The sequence below is a fragment of the Haemaphysalis longicornis genome, unplaced genomic scaffold, assembly GCF_048455015.1.
Source record: "Haemaphysalis longicornis isolate Haplotype H1 unplaced genomic scaffold, Haemaphysalis longicornis Haplotype H1 scaffold_3, whole genome shotgun sequence".
Classification (NCBI taxonomy): domain Eukaryota; kingdom Metazoa; phylum Arthropoda; class Arachnida; order Ixodida; family Ixodidae; genus Haemaphysalis; species Haemaphysalis longicornis.
Window position 1 is genome coordinate 15,612,672 of NW_027526335.1, and position 13,954 is coordinate 15,626,625.

General features: G+C 47.0%; 2 protein-coding genes across 2 annotated transcripts in view; both read right to left on the minus strand.

The window, feature by feature from the left end:
• L(1)g0020 (RNA cytidine acetyltransferase l(1)G0020) overlaps window positions 1–9,439 on the minus strand; it is a 30,572-nt gene extending 21,133 nt beyond the window's left edge. The window contains exons 1-8 of the mRNA XM_077702415.1: window positions 9,224–9,439; window positions 8,856–8,947; window positions 7,842–7,964; window positions 4,229–4,400; window positions 2,995–3,171; window positions 2,348–2,671; window positions 810–1,048; window positions 146–243 (exon numbers count right to left, since the gene is read on the minus strand). Coding sequence (XP_077558541.1) covers window positions 146–243; window positions 810–1,048; window positions 2,348–2,671; window positions 2,995–3,171; window positions 4,229–4,400; window positions 7,842–7,964; window positions 8,856–8,947; window positions 9,224–9,439 — 1,441 coding nt within the window. The remainder of the gene's footprint in view (window positions 1–145; window positions 244–809; window positions 1,049–2,347; window positions 2,672–2,994; window positions 3,172–4,228; window positions 4,401–7,841; window positions 7,965–8,855; window positions 8,948–9,223) is intronic.
• A 1,933-nt stretch (window positions 9,440–11,372) lies between these two features.
• The window catches only part of Msps (msps cytoskeleton-associated protein 5), an 88,315-nt gene continuing 85,733 nt past the window's right edge, over window positions 11,373–13,954 (minus strand). Inside the window, exon 31 of the mRNA XM_077702416.1 lies at window positions 11,373–11,742. Coding sequence (XP_077558542.1) covers window positions 11,584–11,742 — 159 coding nt within the window. The 3' untranslated portion in view covers window positions 11,373–11,583. The remainder of the gene's footprint in view (window positions 11,743–13,954) is intronic.

Genomic DNA, 13,954 nt, shown 5'->3' on the forward strand with positions numbered 1-13,954 from the left:
TGCTAAATACCCCAAGAGTAGGGAGACAAAGTTTTAAATGCAATGTGAGACTATTTGTAGATTGTTTCTTGCCATCTAGCAACAGCTAAACATTTTTAGATGTCAAGTTGGATGATATGAAACAATCAAGCACTCATAGGCTCACCTCCAACGGACTTGCTGCTTTCGCTTGATGAGACAGTGCACTGCTGTCGAATCTGCTGAATCAGCTTCAGTGACAATGACCTTCCCGTGCCTTCATACCTGATAACAGAGACACAAGAAAAGGCTGAAGCACCAGACAAAGGCGCCCTAGACAAAAATTTGTACCTAGACATGGTCCAGGCCACATGAAAACAGGTTTGTGTGCTGATTTCAAGTGGTCAATAAACTACGAACGGGCAATGCTCAATTAATGCCTGCACAATCACTATGCATGAGCATTTTACAGGTACAAGAATGCGTAATGCACTTTTTGGGAGAGAAAAAGGCAGCGATGCTTTTATCTCAAAAAACATGATACTTTACAGAAAAAAAAACTGATTTGGCTTTTAAAAATGTTCTTTAACTTTCCATTGCCAAGCCGCCTTCTTTACAATTGGAAAAGTTGACAACATTCCCAACACAGTCAGTCCAACAATGGTACAATGCTCCTCGCGAAGCACACACACACAACGTGGCCCCAATTTGATGAGACTGAAACAGCTCCTCCCACGCTGTCAACAGGTGCCTTTGACATCCACCCATCTGCAAGCAATCACCCGCGAGCATCAATCGTGCGAACGCTGTCGTGCCGTACTTGGAGGGTGGCCCGAGGGGGCGGCACCCACCCGTTGATGGTGGACGAGAGGAAGACGAGGTAGGGCCCGAGCAGCTTCTGCACCAGGGGCAGGGGGATGGCGGCCGCCTCGTCCACCACCAGCAGCTCGGCCTGGCCCAGCAGGTGGGCGTCCGAGGGGTGCACGTACTGCACCACCTGCCGGTGGTCCTCGTGCGACACGGTCACCCGCACCACCGCCTTGTTCAGCTCCGGGTTGGTCGACTGCACCACCTCGTAGTCCTGGTGCTCCTGCACGCCACCCACAAGAAAGGGGGAGGCGGAACAACCGCAAACGCTGTCTTACGTGCGCCTTACTTACGCGCACCTCCACACTGGAAGCCTTATACCTATATTCACAAACATAACCCATAGTTATCGTAAGTGCTACGTATCTTCTGGGCACCCTAATGCGTTTCAAGAACAAACCTTACGCTGAAAGTGTGTCTTTTCTTCACATTAGCTCGAAATGTAAGCTCTTCTGAAGGTAGTCCCTGGTCTAGATTAACCCTTTCTATTTCCAATCAACACTGCAGACTAAGATGATAGCTTAGCTGAGTTCGTAGACTTCATGTGTCATTCACAAGAAATGAATAAGGCTTTGAAATGGGTAGAGCATGCACAATCCTATGTAGGCAGTCACAGCTACAACTTGACACCACTCATCAGAATGGAACTCTTGGCAAAAACAAAATGTACGCTGCAAGAAAGGAGATAGTACTGTGGGCTAATTGAGCTAGGGACCACGATCTGCACTGCCAGTGAAAATGGCCAGCAAATATCTGATGCAATGCTAGGCCTAAATTGTCTACGTAAACTGTCTGTCTGAATGCTTTAAATAAAATCGCTGCCATAAATGCATCACTCCGTATTGGCGCAGAAGCCAGGCTAGCCTCGTTTCCAGGTGCACAACTTGTTCTGAAAACGGTGCCTTTGATGAGCTTGCGCTAATTTTCAAAATTATCCCTTTTTAACTGCTTGGTGGCCTGTCCTTCGGCTTGTACATTTGCAGACCTTACCAAAAGATGCTTTACGACGTAAGTAATAAGAACGTTAGCATCCTGAATACGGGTGTTATATGGTTGTGTAGACTGCAGAATTCAATCATGTTATGCTGGCCTAACCGGTTAAGCAGGAGAAAGAGACAATGATCTAAAATTTGCAAGAAGTGAATAACCTCAAGCCACACGTCTTTTTTCTATTTATACTTGAACAGCCCTAGTGGAAGACAACCATAAAAATAAAGAGGAGGAAAGAAAAGGAAACGACTCACTGACTTCTTAAAACCGTCAAGCCTACAAAAAAAAAAAAAAAAAAAGGGAGTGTGACAGTAGGTGCATCAGTCTTTCAGCAACAGCAGCAGTGCAGAGACGAACTTTAGAAATCTGCTACCAAGGCTTACACGATGCCCATTGGCCCACGGGTCCATAAATGAAGTGCTACATTATACAAAACGGCCAACGTCAAGTTCCCCAGTAAGTCCTCCGGTAAAGAAACCCCATGTGACCATTCAACATGCAACCAGCCATTAGGGCAGCCAGGGTGCAGTACCTCGTACTTGAGTGCATCGAAGCCCTTCAGGACAAACTCGAACAAGGTCTTCAGGTTCTCCGGGCTGGGAGCGGTGACAAAGATGTTGGAGTAGCCGAAGGCCACGGCTGCAGCCACGGCCAGGCCCAGTGCGGCCGACTTTCCCCGGCCCCGAGCGGCCGTCACGGCCACCGTGGTGCGAAACGTCTTCTCCGTGATGGCGTCCACAAACTTGAGCACCGCCTGGGCCTGGTCGCATGTGCTGCAGCAGTTGACCAGCACTCCCAGGGGCTGCGTGTCCTGCAGCGAGGCCTTCAGCTCTGTCAGCTCCTGGGCCTCGGGGTCCTGGGGGGAAAGACGCCATTACCGCTTCAATTCCACTGATTGATTGATTGTGGGGTTCACCGCGTTGAACCTAAACCTGGGCTATGAGGAGTGCATGTGGAGGGTTCTTGATCAATTGTGACCACTTGGGAAACTTTAACGTGCACTGAAATTTTAACACACGAGCATTTTTTCTTTTCGCCTCCATCAGAAAAGTGGCCACTGTGGCTGGGATCACACCCATGTCCTTGGGTTCACCAGCGTAGCGCCTTAGCCACTGAGCCACATGCACAAAATCCCTGTGCAAGCAACCACAGCACTAAGGGACTCGATGGGGGACTTGCCTCCACCGCTCTGGACACGGGGCTGATGTTGGCAGCAAAGGAGGAGACGGGAAGGATGTTGAGCTGGTCGTCCACCACCAGGCACGATTCGCAGGAGCTCAGCGAGAGGATGAAGCGCTCGTTGAACCGTCCCACCACGTCCTGGTGCGCTTCCGTGCGGTACCTCGCATGGACATCCTGGGCGAGGGAGAACACGGCTAGCAATTAACACCGCTGCTTTTGTGGACAGTGGTGCATGAAAGGCTGCAAGAGGGAAATGACTGCACATTTGCTCAAAATTATGTTCAGCGGAACTGGAGCCAGCATCTAAGAAGTTCCTCAGAGCTTCCAAGAAATGTTTACCACCAACGTTGAACTGACTCTATTTGAAGCAATTTGAATTGCAAGAGAGCGCTCAAAACTTGTATACTACATTGCCTCGACCCCCTTCTAAGCTGCCTACAATTAATACCCCTGTCACACGGGCACTTTCAATCACGATTGAAGTGAATCGCGCTCGAGTCTTCGAGCGCGCTCGATGCACTGCCGCTGCTACACGGCCCGTTTCAATCGCGATCGAAGAGTTGCACCGGTTGCACTCGTGTACACTAGATGGCGCTAACATTGTACTTGCGGCCGGTGTCTGGTAACTTCCCGCGGTCGTAGGTATACGCAACTATGTAAATGTTGCCTCACACTTATTTGGGTCAAGTTATTTGACATACTTTATAGCGTTAGTTGAAGTTTTCACCTTCTGTGTCATTACTGATTGGGAACGAGAGTATCGCTGCTTTCGTTCGATCGCGCTTGAGAAACCAGGATTGAGCTCGATCCGGATTGAGCTCGATCTGGATCGACTCAATCGCGATTTAAAGTGCCCGTGTGACAGGGGTATAAGGTTTTAAACCATCCTCTCTTCAGGCTCTTTAGCACATGCAGTGATATTTTTGCAGGCCGCGGATGGTTGCACATGTCAGCAGGCACCTTTCTACATCATGCTTCATTTGGTCCTGTCAGCGTTACATCATTTTGACACTATTTCTTCCCATCATTCCATCAGCCCACAAAACTGCCACACACATTACTTTACAACTACTGGTCCAGAAAGAACGTGTAAATAACTTAAGTAAAAAACGCCGTAGTGCAAAGCACAAGGCCAGGCCTTAGCTTTAGACACAATGCAATGACTTCACCCAAATTACCAAGCTGAAAAAAAAAAAAAAAAAAAAAATTTACAGCAGGGGAAATGGGTTACCATGGTAAGCGTGTATAGCTGCTTGAGTGATGTGATGGACTGGAGCAGCAGAACAACCAGGCCTCCTCCCTCAATAGTTTCAATGGTCCTAGCCATGGTGTTGGGAGTCATGGCTTCAAAGTCTTGGAGGACCAGCATGCCATAAGTGTTCCCAAGTATCTTATGCGTTTCACTGGAAGAAAAGCGGACGGAAACTTTTTCACACACAGCGGTCGCAGTGAGTGTGGAATTAAATGAGATTTCAAAACACTGAAGCCTAGAGGACAGCAGAAACGTTCATGCCGTGTCACGGCAAGAATGTTGTAACAAGTAGGTGACAGTGAACCCAGTTTAGCGGCACCGCCATTCTAATGTTTTGATGCCCCCTCCGAAAGGTTTGGTAAAATTCCACCAAGCATGAAGAGACATTACAACGCATGCAGTAAGTGCAGTGAGCATGCATTGTAAATGTTCAAATAGGGATTCAAAGACCCCTGTAAAAGGAATTCACAACACAATTTACGTGGCTGTAGACCAAAGAAGAATAAAACGCTGCAAAGGCCAACCACTGACGAGCACCAAAGAGTCAAGAACTAGGCCAGTTGGTACAGATTCATAGTGGTGAAACAGCAAGAAGAAAACAGGACACAGAGAGGAAACAACCAACAAATAAAAAGTCAGTTGATAGTCGGCGCTCATGTTGTTTCCTCTCCGTGTCCAGTTTCTTTTTGTTGAGCTGTTTCACCACTACGATGTTGATGAACAGATTAAGGGTTAAAAAAAAAAAAAGCAATTAAAGGTGCCCCGTGTAAGCATGTAAGGAGGCCAGCTTCAGAACCCTTGTCTAGTCGCATCAGAGCGGTGCCATGTCAATTCACGTTGCTTTGGATGTCTCGCAGAAAACAAGGTTCACTGCTCTGCTGAATAAGTGTTCAATGTACATACACACATACACATATACATACACGCACACATGCGTGCACGCACACACGCACGCATATAGGGTGTATTCAGAGGGCTTTGGACCGCGCGGCGGCGCTACCTGTGCAGCGGCGACGACGCCATATTTGAGGTTGCACGCAAAACGTGGTTTGCGGCGTGTTGCTGGCAAGAACGTTCGTGTGGACGGTGTTTTTTCTGCGTGATTCATGGGTTTGAGGATGCCTTGTCGTAACGAGTAGTCAGCATTATTTTCGCTGAGACATTCCGGATGCGCTGTTCACGTCTCCTACAACCGCACACCCGAAGCAGGCCGAACGACAAAAGCAAGCACGCCGGTATTTTTTTTTTTGCTGTTTCAAAGCGAAGGCCAGGGCAGTGCTTGAAGACGGTATGACTTCGCGCGACTAATGCAACTGTCCGAAGGTTTCACAGGCGCGGCCAGCGGCATGCATAACCTGGTCCGTTTTTGCGATTTCGCGCTATCTCGGTGTCATCCCCGTGAGCCGATTTCCTTATTTCCTGCATTGCTTGAAGCGACCGTGGCTCGAGTTGAGAAAATTTCTTCACCCAAGGCTGCGAGGATATTTGATGTGGTGGTGGTGTGTGAGATGAGGTTGTTTTTCCGTGCCACCCAGGTATGTTGTGCGCTTCTTGAGGAGTATCAGAGACGTTGAGGTGCTCTGGCGACAGTGTTCTGTGCGCTGAACGTACGAAAGTCCTCCATTTGAGCTCCTAATGAGGCTGAACAATTATGCACAGGGTCTGGGTGGAAACCATCGCGAGGTAATTGCGTGTAAAATTAGGTATGGTGACGACGACAAAGATCCCACCAATGATTTTCAAATGTTTTCCTTTCGGTAAAGACGAATTGCAAATTATAAGCACAACAAGATTATGGAACACGCTTTGGCTACTTCGAAAGCAGTGCAGAGACAAGTGACGAAAAGTGCTCTAGTTTGTTCCTGCATACCTTTTCGTCTCTGCGCTGTTTTTGAAGCAGTCAAACTGTACCCAGCGCCAAGCTTTATAGTGTCTGATCCCGCAACACACTTGGTCGTTAGAGAACAGTCGAAGGCGGTGAAGAAGACTTGGATGCCCGCAATTACCTGGGAAGCGACATTGCATGTACGCATGCGTTCACTTCAACACTCGAAGTTGCCCATGTTGAGGCTTAGCACCCAGTATGGTTCGTCACATTCATAAAGTACACTGGCTACCTTAATTTATGAACATTTTAAGCGCTGCGTAATGTTCCAAACGTGTCGAGGTGCGAGGTGAAAGCTCCGACGCCCATATTCCCGGGTCCCACATGCACCTGGATGAAATGGGCTTCAACAGATTCAGTACTAATTAGCCATATTATCGATATCTTCTTTGGGAATTTGTAGAATGTAGACAGACCGTCTTCAAGCACTGCCCTAGCCGTCACTTCGAAACAGCGAAAGGAAAAAACAAAAATACCCGGCGCGCTTGATTTTGTCGTACGGCCTGCTTCGGGTTTGTGGTTGTAGGAGACAAGCGTAGTCCAGAATTTCGAAGCGAAAACAATGCTAGCTACTCGTTACGACAAGACATTCGCAAACCCACGAATCACGCATAAAAAACACCGTCCACACGAACGTTCTTGCCAGCACCACGCCACCACGCCACAAACCACATTTTGCGTTGGGAAACGCGCTGCCCGCACGGTGGAGTGCAACCTCAAATATGGCGTCATCACCGCCGCGCAGGCAGCGCCGCCGCACGGTCCAACGCCCTGTGAATACACCCTATACGCCGGGTGTCCCAACTACCATGCACCAAGATTATAAAAAAGAGCAATGGCGTTACTTGAACAAAACCTAGCGCATAAAGTTTCCAGTCAACTGGAATAGTAGCCAGTAATTTTTTCGTTAATGAGATTTAATTAATCAATTATAATTAATTATCTGACTCGAGACATACTGCCCCAATCATTGAAGTGTCAATGAGACACTTGTAGGCCCCCACGAGAGGAATCCAACTGTGGTATCTTCAAATACGAACTAATTGTATACTCATTTATTCTGACTGATAAAGAAACCTCGCGAAATATGAAAAATGCCAAGTGATGGCACTCCTGTGCGCCGTCACGTGGTATTTTGCGTAATTTAATTTTGCGTCAGTTTTCCACACATGTTAACACTACCAGATGCCTCCCCCAACATCTTTCCTAAAGATCGGCAAAAGTGCTGTACTTTGTTGCTGCCTCACAATCGAGAAATCGGAAGCATGGCGCACTGCATTACCTGCTTCCGCTGTGAAAGCCCCGTTAAGGCAGCAGCTGCCCAATATTCCAACACGTAAGCACTCAAAGCAATCTTAAGTAGTATGCAGTATATCTGCTGCCAAATTATCCCCTTTTCTATACACGTAACGCACGCCTATTGGCGCTGTCTGGCCCTGTTCTTTTCTGCTCACGCGGCACTTCTTCACTCTGTCACTCTGTGTGCGGCTCTGCCCAGCAGGCCCGATACCTCTGAGCGTTGCCTAGAAATGCTCTTCCCTGATCACGCAGCATCTTCTTCCTCTGTGAACCTGATTTACAGACCTCGCAGTCCGGCAGTGTCAGAGACGTAACTCCTTGAGGTTAGGCACCTAATGCTCTGGCGCTAAGAAAGAATGAGAATGAGAATGGAGAAAGCTAGAGAGCAAAAAAGGCAAGTCGACTTACTGGTAATAGCAGTAGCGAATGTTAGTTGCTGCAATGAACAATTCAAATGGGTCCTCTTCATTCACGTCCAGCTTGCCACTTTTTATCTTCTTCTGCAGCTGTCTCATTCGCTTCTTCCGGTGCCTGCGGGTGAGCCATGGACATGGAAAAGCATTCAGCCAGCATGGAATGCAGGCAGGCTTGAAAGAGTGGGGCTTTCGCAGGCATTGCAAAGGTGACAGGCGGTTACTCAAGAAGCTTGCTGGTCATCATCATGTTCGACACTGGGATGTGGTGAAGCCCTTCTTTACGTTGTATGAATGCAGGCATAAGATCTTTGCACATTTTTGACACAAGAAGCCGAAACACACACATTTGCAACAATGCTCTAAAAAAATAAGGCCCAATATGCTAATGTGAAATTCCCATTTTTTAAAGTTATTATTCATGGAATGCCAGAGCCATAAAGCAAAGCTGCAAAAATAAATGCAAACTCGCTCAGTTTACTACATAGACAAAGACGTCCGGTGCATAATGACTGCCTCTGAGAGACGTGGTAAAGTGACAAACATTAGAAGCACGCCCAACAAAGGAAGGTAAAGGTGGAAGGCACGCAGGTCACTTTAGAAGAAAGATGTGACCTAAAAGCCCCAACGTGGAACGTGTCCTTGATCGAACAATGTGTAGACAACTTATCAAAAACAGCAACCCTTGTAAAAAATGGGACGAACTTGCGTGAGGAGTTGCAGGCTATGCTGGCTGTATTTAGTAAGGCTAGAACGAAACGTAAGAGCGCAAGTACCCATGTTTTGGCATGCACCTATGAGCAAACCAAGAAGCCATTCAGGATAGCTTGCTGTTGTAGTTTCGTGATAAAATAGTAACTAAAATAACCCTCTGCTGTATCCACGGGACAGGCTCGCCTGTTTTAGACAAATGCTACAAAAGATGTCAGCACTCATAATCATAACCAAGTGTCCATGATATTCAACACAGCATAATCAAGCTGAAGTGCAGAACGAAGACGATACTTACGAGCTAAATCCCAACTCTTTTTTGTAGCACCACAGCACGGAAGGACGAGCCTTGACAGTAGACTTGGAAAGCATGTGATGCAGGATGACAACCTTCGCGAAAAATTTGCTAGTTAGCAACACACAAAATAGTTACAGATGGACAATATTACCTCCCTGTCCTGTCAAAAAGGCTGCAGGCCCTCGACTACGCATTTATGCACAGTGAGAGTTCAGGATAACGAATGTGTGAAGAGATTGAACATGGCCCCAGCCGTTTGTTCCCATTATTCTCAAACTAAATTATGTACCGCATAGTGTACTTCAGTTGTCGCTTTATTGTTCACCAAGTTATTCGCCGCGTAGTTACTTCAGACTCTGCTTACTTACCTGATCTCGGCCTTTCTCACCAACAACGACAAACATAGATCGGTGACCCGTGTGAACCCCATTCTCAATGAGCACGCGGATTCTGTTGTCTATTTTCTTCCGCGTCATACTGCTCGCACTTTCTTGTGGAACTAAACACAACTTTACACGTGCAAACCGCTCGCTCAAAGCCCACTGGGCGGCGCCATGACGCTTGAAGTCAATGATGCCAGACATGTTTCGGTCTTCGGCTAGATGGAAACTTTCGTGTTTCCAGGCGGATACCTCTGCATCACTTTAGATCAGAGGTAATATACTGACTCTTTAGATCCACGGTTACGAAGTAGGCTAGGGCCTAAGAAACTACGCGTGCTGTGGCTAACTACAATCTGCTTAGAAGACATGTCGCATTTTTCTGCCTGTAGCATTGTCTGCTGTAAAATTTAACCGTTATATGGTTGTCACGATGAAAATTTCACGACGAATTCACCCACACTTAAACGCAAACACAAAAGCTTCAGGCGCGTAGGCTTCAGGCATTTCTGCTTGGTCACGATGATGCTCTTGAAATGCTGGGCACATACCCACACGAAGGTACTGGCCAGCATGCTGGCCAGGGCTAAAGTGTTGACTGTGCCCTTTTAGAGCTTATAGATTGAATATATTGTTGTAATACGTATTCATTAATCCTATATACACTCCGTGTCTTGACCTTTGTCATCGCCGGAGGGGGAGATGGGGGAAGGGAGTTGGAGGAATATTTTCTTACAGTAAAAATGAAATATTGAATTACCTGATGAACTCCGGCGTCGTCGATATTGTCTTTGCATCATATCACAACTAATCTTTACGCACCTGTAACAACATGACGCAATATGTTGACTTTATAACAAAAAAAGAACCTCCAGAACTTTGGTCATAATTCTTGTTCATTCTTTACTGCAACGTGCAACTGTGTAACATGATGCACGTGCCAACCGACACAAACAAGCCAGCACCAAATTCCAAAGCTGATCCTTTTTCAGTAATGCTTAAAAAATGTGTATACTTACAAGTTTGCTCTGCACAGGGTACAACGGTGGTGACATGCAAAATTAAATGAACCGAGACAAGTTGTTTCTCAAAACAAATTTAAAAAACGGTGCAGTGTTACGGGCCAAAGGGCGAGTAATTCGGACACGGTTCCACACTCACTGCAGATGGGGTTGGGAGCCCTAGAGACCAGGCCAAGTCCACTGAAAGTGGGCAAGAGCTGTGCATGACGCTGGTGCAGTACAATGTGGGCAAGTACAGACCCAAGCAGTACATGTCCATCTGGTGGCACCACACTGCCACACGTCCTTTGCAGCACCCCAGTTCCTTGTGGTGGACAAGCATTCCCCCTTTAGGTTTGACACGAACCATTATGCATTGATGCCCACACGATATGGTGGATTAACACATGCATAGAAGCTGAAGGTCTTCTTCAGCACTAGACACCTATTGTAAAACTGAGTCCAGCAGAAATAAAGGCAGAGGATACACCATGTGAGGTATATGTGTTACAGCATCCCCCCCTGCTGGCCAGGCGTTGACTTCTGTTAGGACCAAATGATCTTCAAGTGCAAGCCAAGTGTCACTACCAGAGAGAAAAAGTCTGTTTCACTGTCACTGCGTTCGAGTGAGTGGCTTGCGACTTCAAAGGCTCCGAATAGCCTCCACTGAATCAGCGAAAACCGCAACAGGTTGAAATTATTCTGGCCTCGTTGCATAACCGCCAAAGCACTGAAAATTGCTTTCAGTTCAGCAAGAGTCGACAGAGGGCCTCCACGTGGCATAGTACCGCCAGGTGAGAAGAAGGCACACGTCAGGGATCACAACTGCCATGGTGGGAAGACCAGCCCAGTACACTTGTGTGATGTACGTCTGGGCGAGTTTTACTGCAGCACAGCTAAACTTCCGTGAGGCTAGCCATCAGTCGGCAATATTTCGGGCCCAAGAAGAGGCCTCTGGAGATGCACTTGATAGTGTGTTCGACATCAAAACCCATGTAAAAACATCACTTGCCTGCATGTGTTTTTCAAACATAAGCTGTGCACCACTTTCAACGTGCACTACAGGTAGTACTGATGGTTTTTATTGTGCCAAATGCAAACGCTCACGCGCTCAATAAAACTCCATCCAGCAGTCGACATGTTGAGGCATAATTTATTGACATAAAAGCACATTTAAAAGCAACGAACCTAAAAGAAAAAATAAGAGAAAATGTCAGACGCTTAAATGCAACCAGTTATGGTAATTTGTTCTATATTTACAACTCATGAACTGCTTCTTGTTCTCGTCACGGATACAAATTCTTCGCACGTACAAGGATTGCTGCGACAAACACATAGCTGCTGCTACTACACTGCAGAGTCGCTCGTCTCGCGCAGCCTGCCCTGGTTCCTGAACTGGGATCTGATTTCGGCAATCAGCTGCAGGCCTCTCCTCCGAGTCTCTTCTGCCTGCTGCCTGATCCGGGCATACCTCTCCTCACGAACTTGCGCTGGCTCATTCAGAACCTGCAACAGCATGGCGTGCACAACACTGGAACCATGAAAACGGTAATGCAGGCATCTCTGTCGATAATCACAAACATGTGCATTTCTTCCCAATGAGATAACACTGCCAAAACAGCTCACTGCCGTACAAAAATAGCAGGGCATGTAACCTGTGGTGCACGACATATTTTGAGTGGCATTTAGAAGAACTGCGAGCTGGGCTTGTTGGTAAAATGTTCATGGTGGGAAAAGTGCTACGACGACAAGGACAACTTAACATGCTACAAACACAAAACTTGCCAGTCAGGTGCTGATACGCCTCATCGGCAAAGAAAAACATTTTTGCACCGACGCATTATCACTCCCAAAAGGGCTGCTGCCAAACCTTGTGTACTGCATGGCATATCACTCGGGAATCCACTGCAGTGTTCTAGTCCAACCGTTCATGTTGGTTTGCCATGTTCTAGAGCAGTTTATATTTATTACTAGAAGTTGCTGTACTCGACGTGTACACAGCTCTGACAGCTTGTTCACCTTGCCCATTTGCATCCATCAGTTTTGTTCACAATTTTACAAGCGTTCCAGAAATATGTTCTAGTTGAAACGAGAGAAAGTGCACGTTTCCTCTTTTTTCAAGAGAGCTAGCATGGTCCATTCCATTTGCAAACACAACTGCGGTACTTTTGCCCCTGCGATGACACTGGTCCCAGTCTCTCATCTTCAGCGCCCCACAACCACAGGGACACCAAAAACAACCTCACTGTGTCCTGTATTCGGCAGCTGCTGGTACCCCTTTGGTGCCACACCACCACAAAAATCGAAGCAACTCAAGAAAATGCACACCACGCGCTTTTTCGATGCACTCCACAAGCTCTCTCTTTCTCAATGATGGAAGCATAGCCGGGCGACATATCAACGATTTGACGCGTGTCCAGTTAAATCCCAATGTCACTCCACATGCCACCCTCGAGTGTGGCTTTCCAGCGGTCATCCCAGCGGCCCAGCGAGCGAGTGTCAGCACCCAACATGGCTGCTTCCACACAGTTTCATACTTATATATACCAGAGGGAAATCTGGTGCCGGAGATCTAGGCGAGCAGTGCTCCAGTGAGCATTCAGTCATGTGACGGGTAGGAACGCTCCACTTGTCCTTCTCATAAACAGGCTGGAAAGGTTGCTTAATGATCAAAAAACAATACTATTGTACATGTGCCTTTAATGTTTAATGTTATTGTACATGTGCCTTTTAGTTGTTCAATTTTAATCAGAACGGAGCTGCAAGAAATTTATGTCAGAAATTATTTTGAAGAATCATGCAAGACGAACAAAAAGAAGCTAGCATTTTTTGTTGATTTTGGCTTCAAAAGCGAAAAGAAGCTGTGTGTCTAGCCAAGCCAAGTACGAGAGGAATATTGCTAGCTGCTATGGCAGCACCTATGATTGCATGCGACCACAGCAATAGATTTCCCTCTTGGATATTAGTATGAAACTCTATGGCTGCTCCTACTGCAGGTGTTGGCACAATGTCTTCAAGCATGGACGAAACACAAGCTCACCAGCAAGTTAAGCCACGTAAATGCTTTATCACACAGAAGGACCTCTGCCTTTTGCGGTCGTGAGTCACAAATTATGACTGCACGCACTCATGGCACAACAGCTGCAGTGTTTAAAATTGCACGAAAAGAGAGCTTCTTTGTGAAGTGGGGTTTCAGCTTGGCTTCACGTAGTGTCACTAGATAAGGTTACAGAGTATCGGCACTCTTTTCACCTACTGTCCTGTGCTGCCACCATCATCAATGGTCAGTTCGCATCACCTGACATTTGTTTACAGTGCGACGGTTCATGGGCACCGCCATTTGTTGTATATGCATTTCCTGTTGGTCAACTGTGGTAGTCTCAGCTTGTCGCTCTTGCTCTGGGGCTGCGCGACTGGCGTCGTTCCAAACGCGGATCAAAGATAAAGCGTTTCGCAGCATTTCAGCTGAAAGAGCGTGTCCGAAGATTCCATGTTGCTGCATCTTTGGCAGTGTTGTTTACAAATGACCTCGCTTAAGTTAGCAGTGAAGCCGCAGAAGCAGAAATCTAACAACACTCATAAAAGCCAAAATGACCACTGCTGCTCCCTTCCGTGCCTCAGTGACGGCACTCTGTATCTTAACCAGTGACACTAACTTGACCATCATAGCGGCAAACCCTTTTTTCTGAACATGACATCTTTACGACTAGATTCAAAG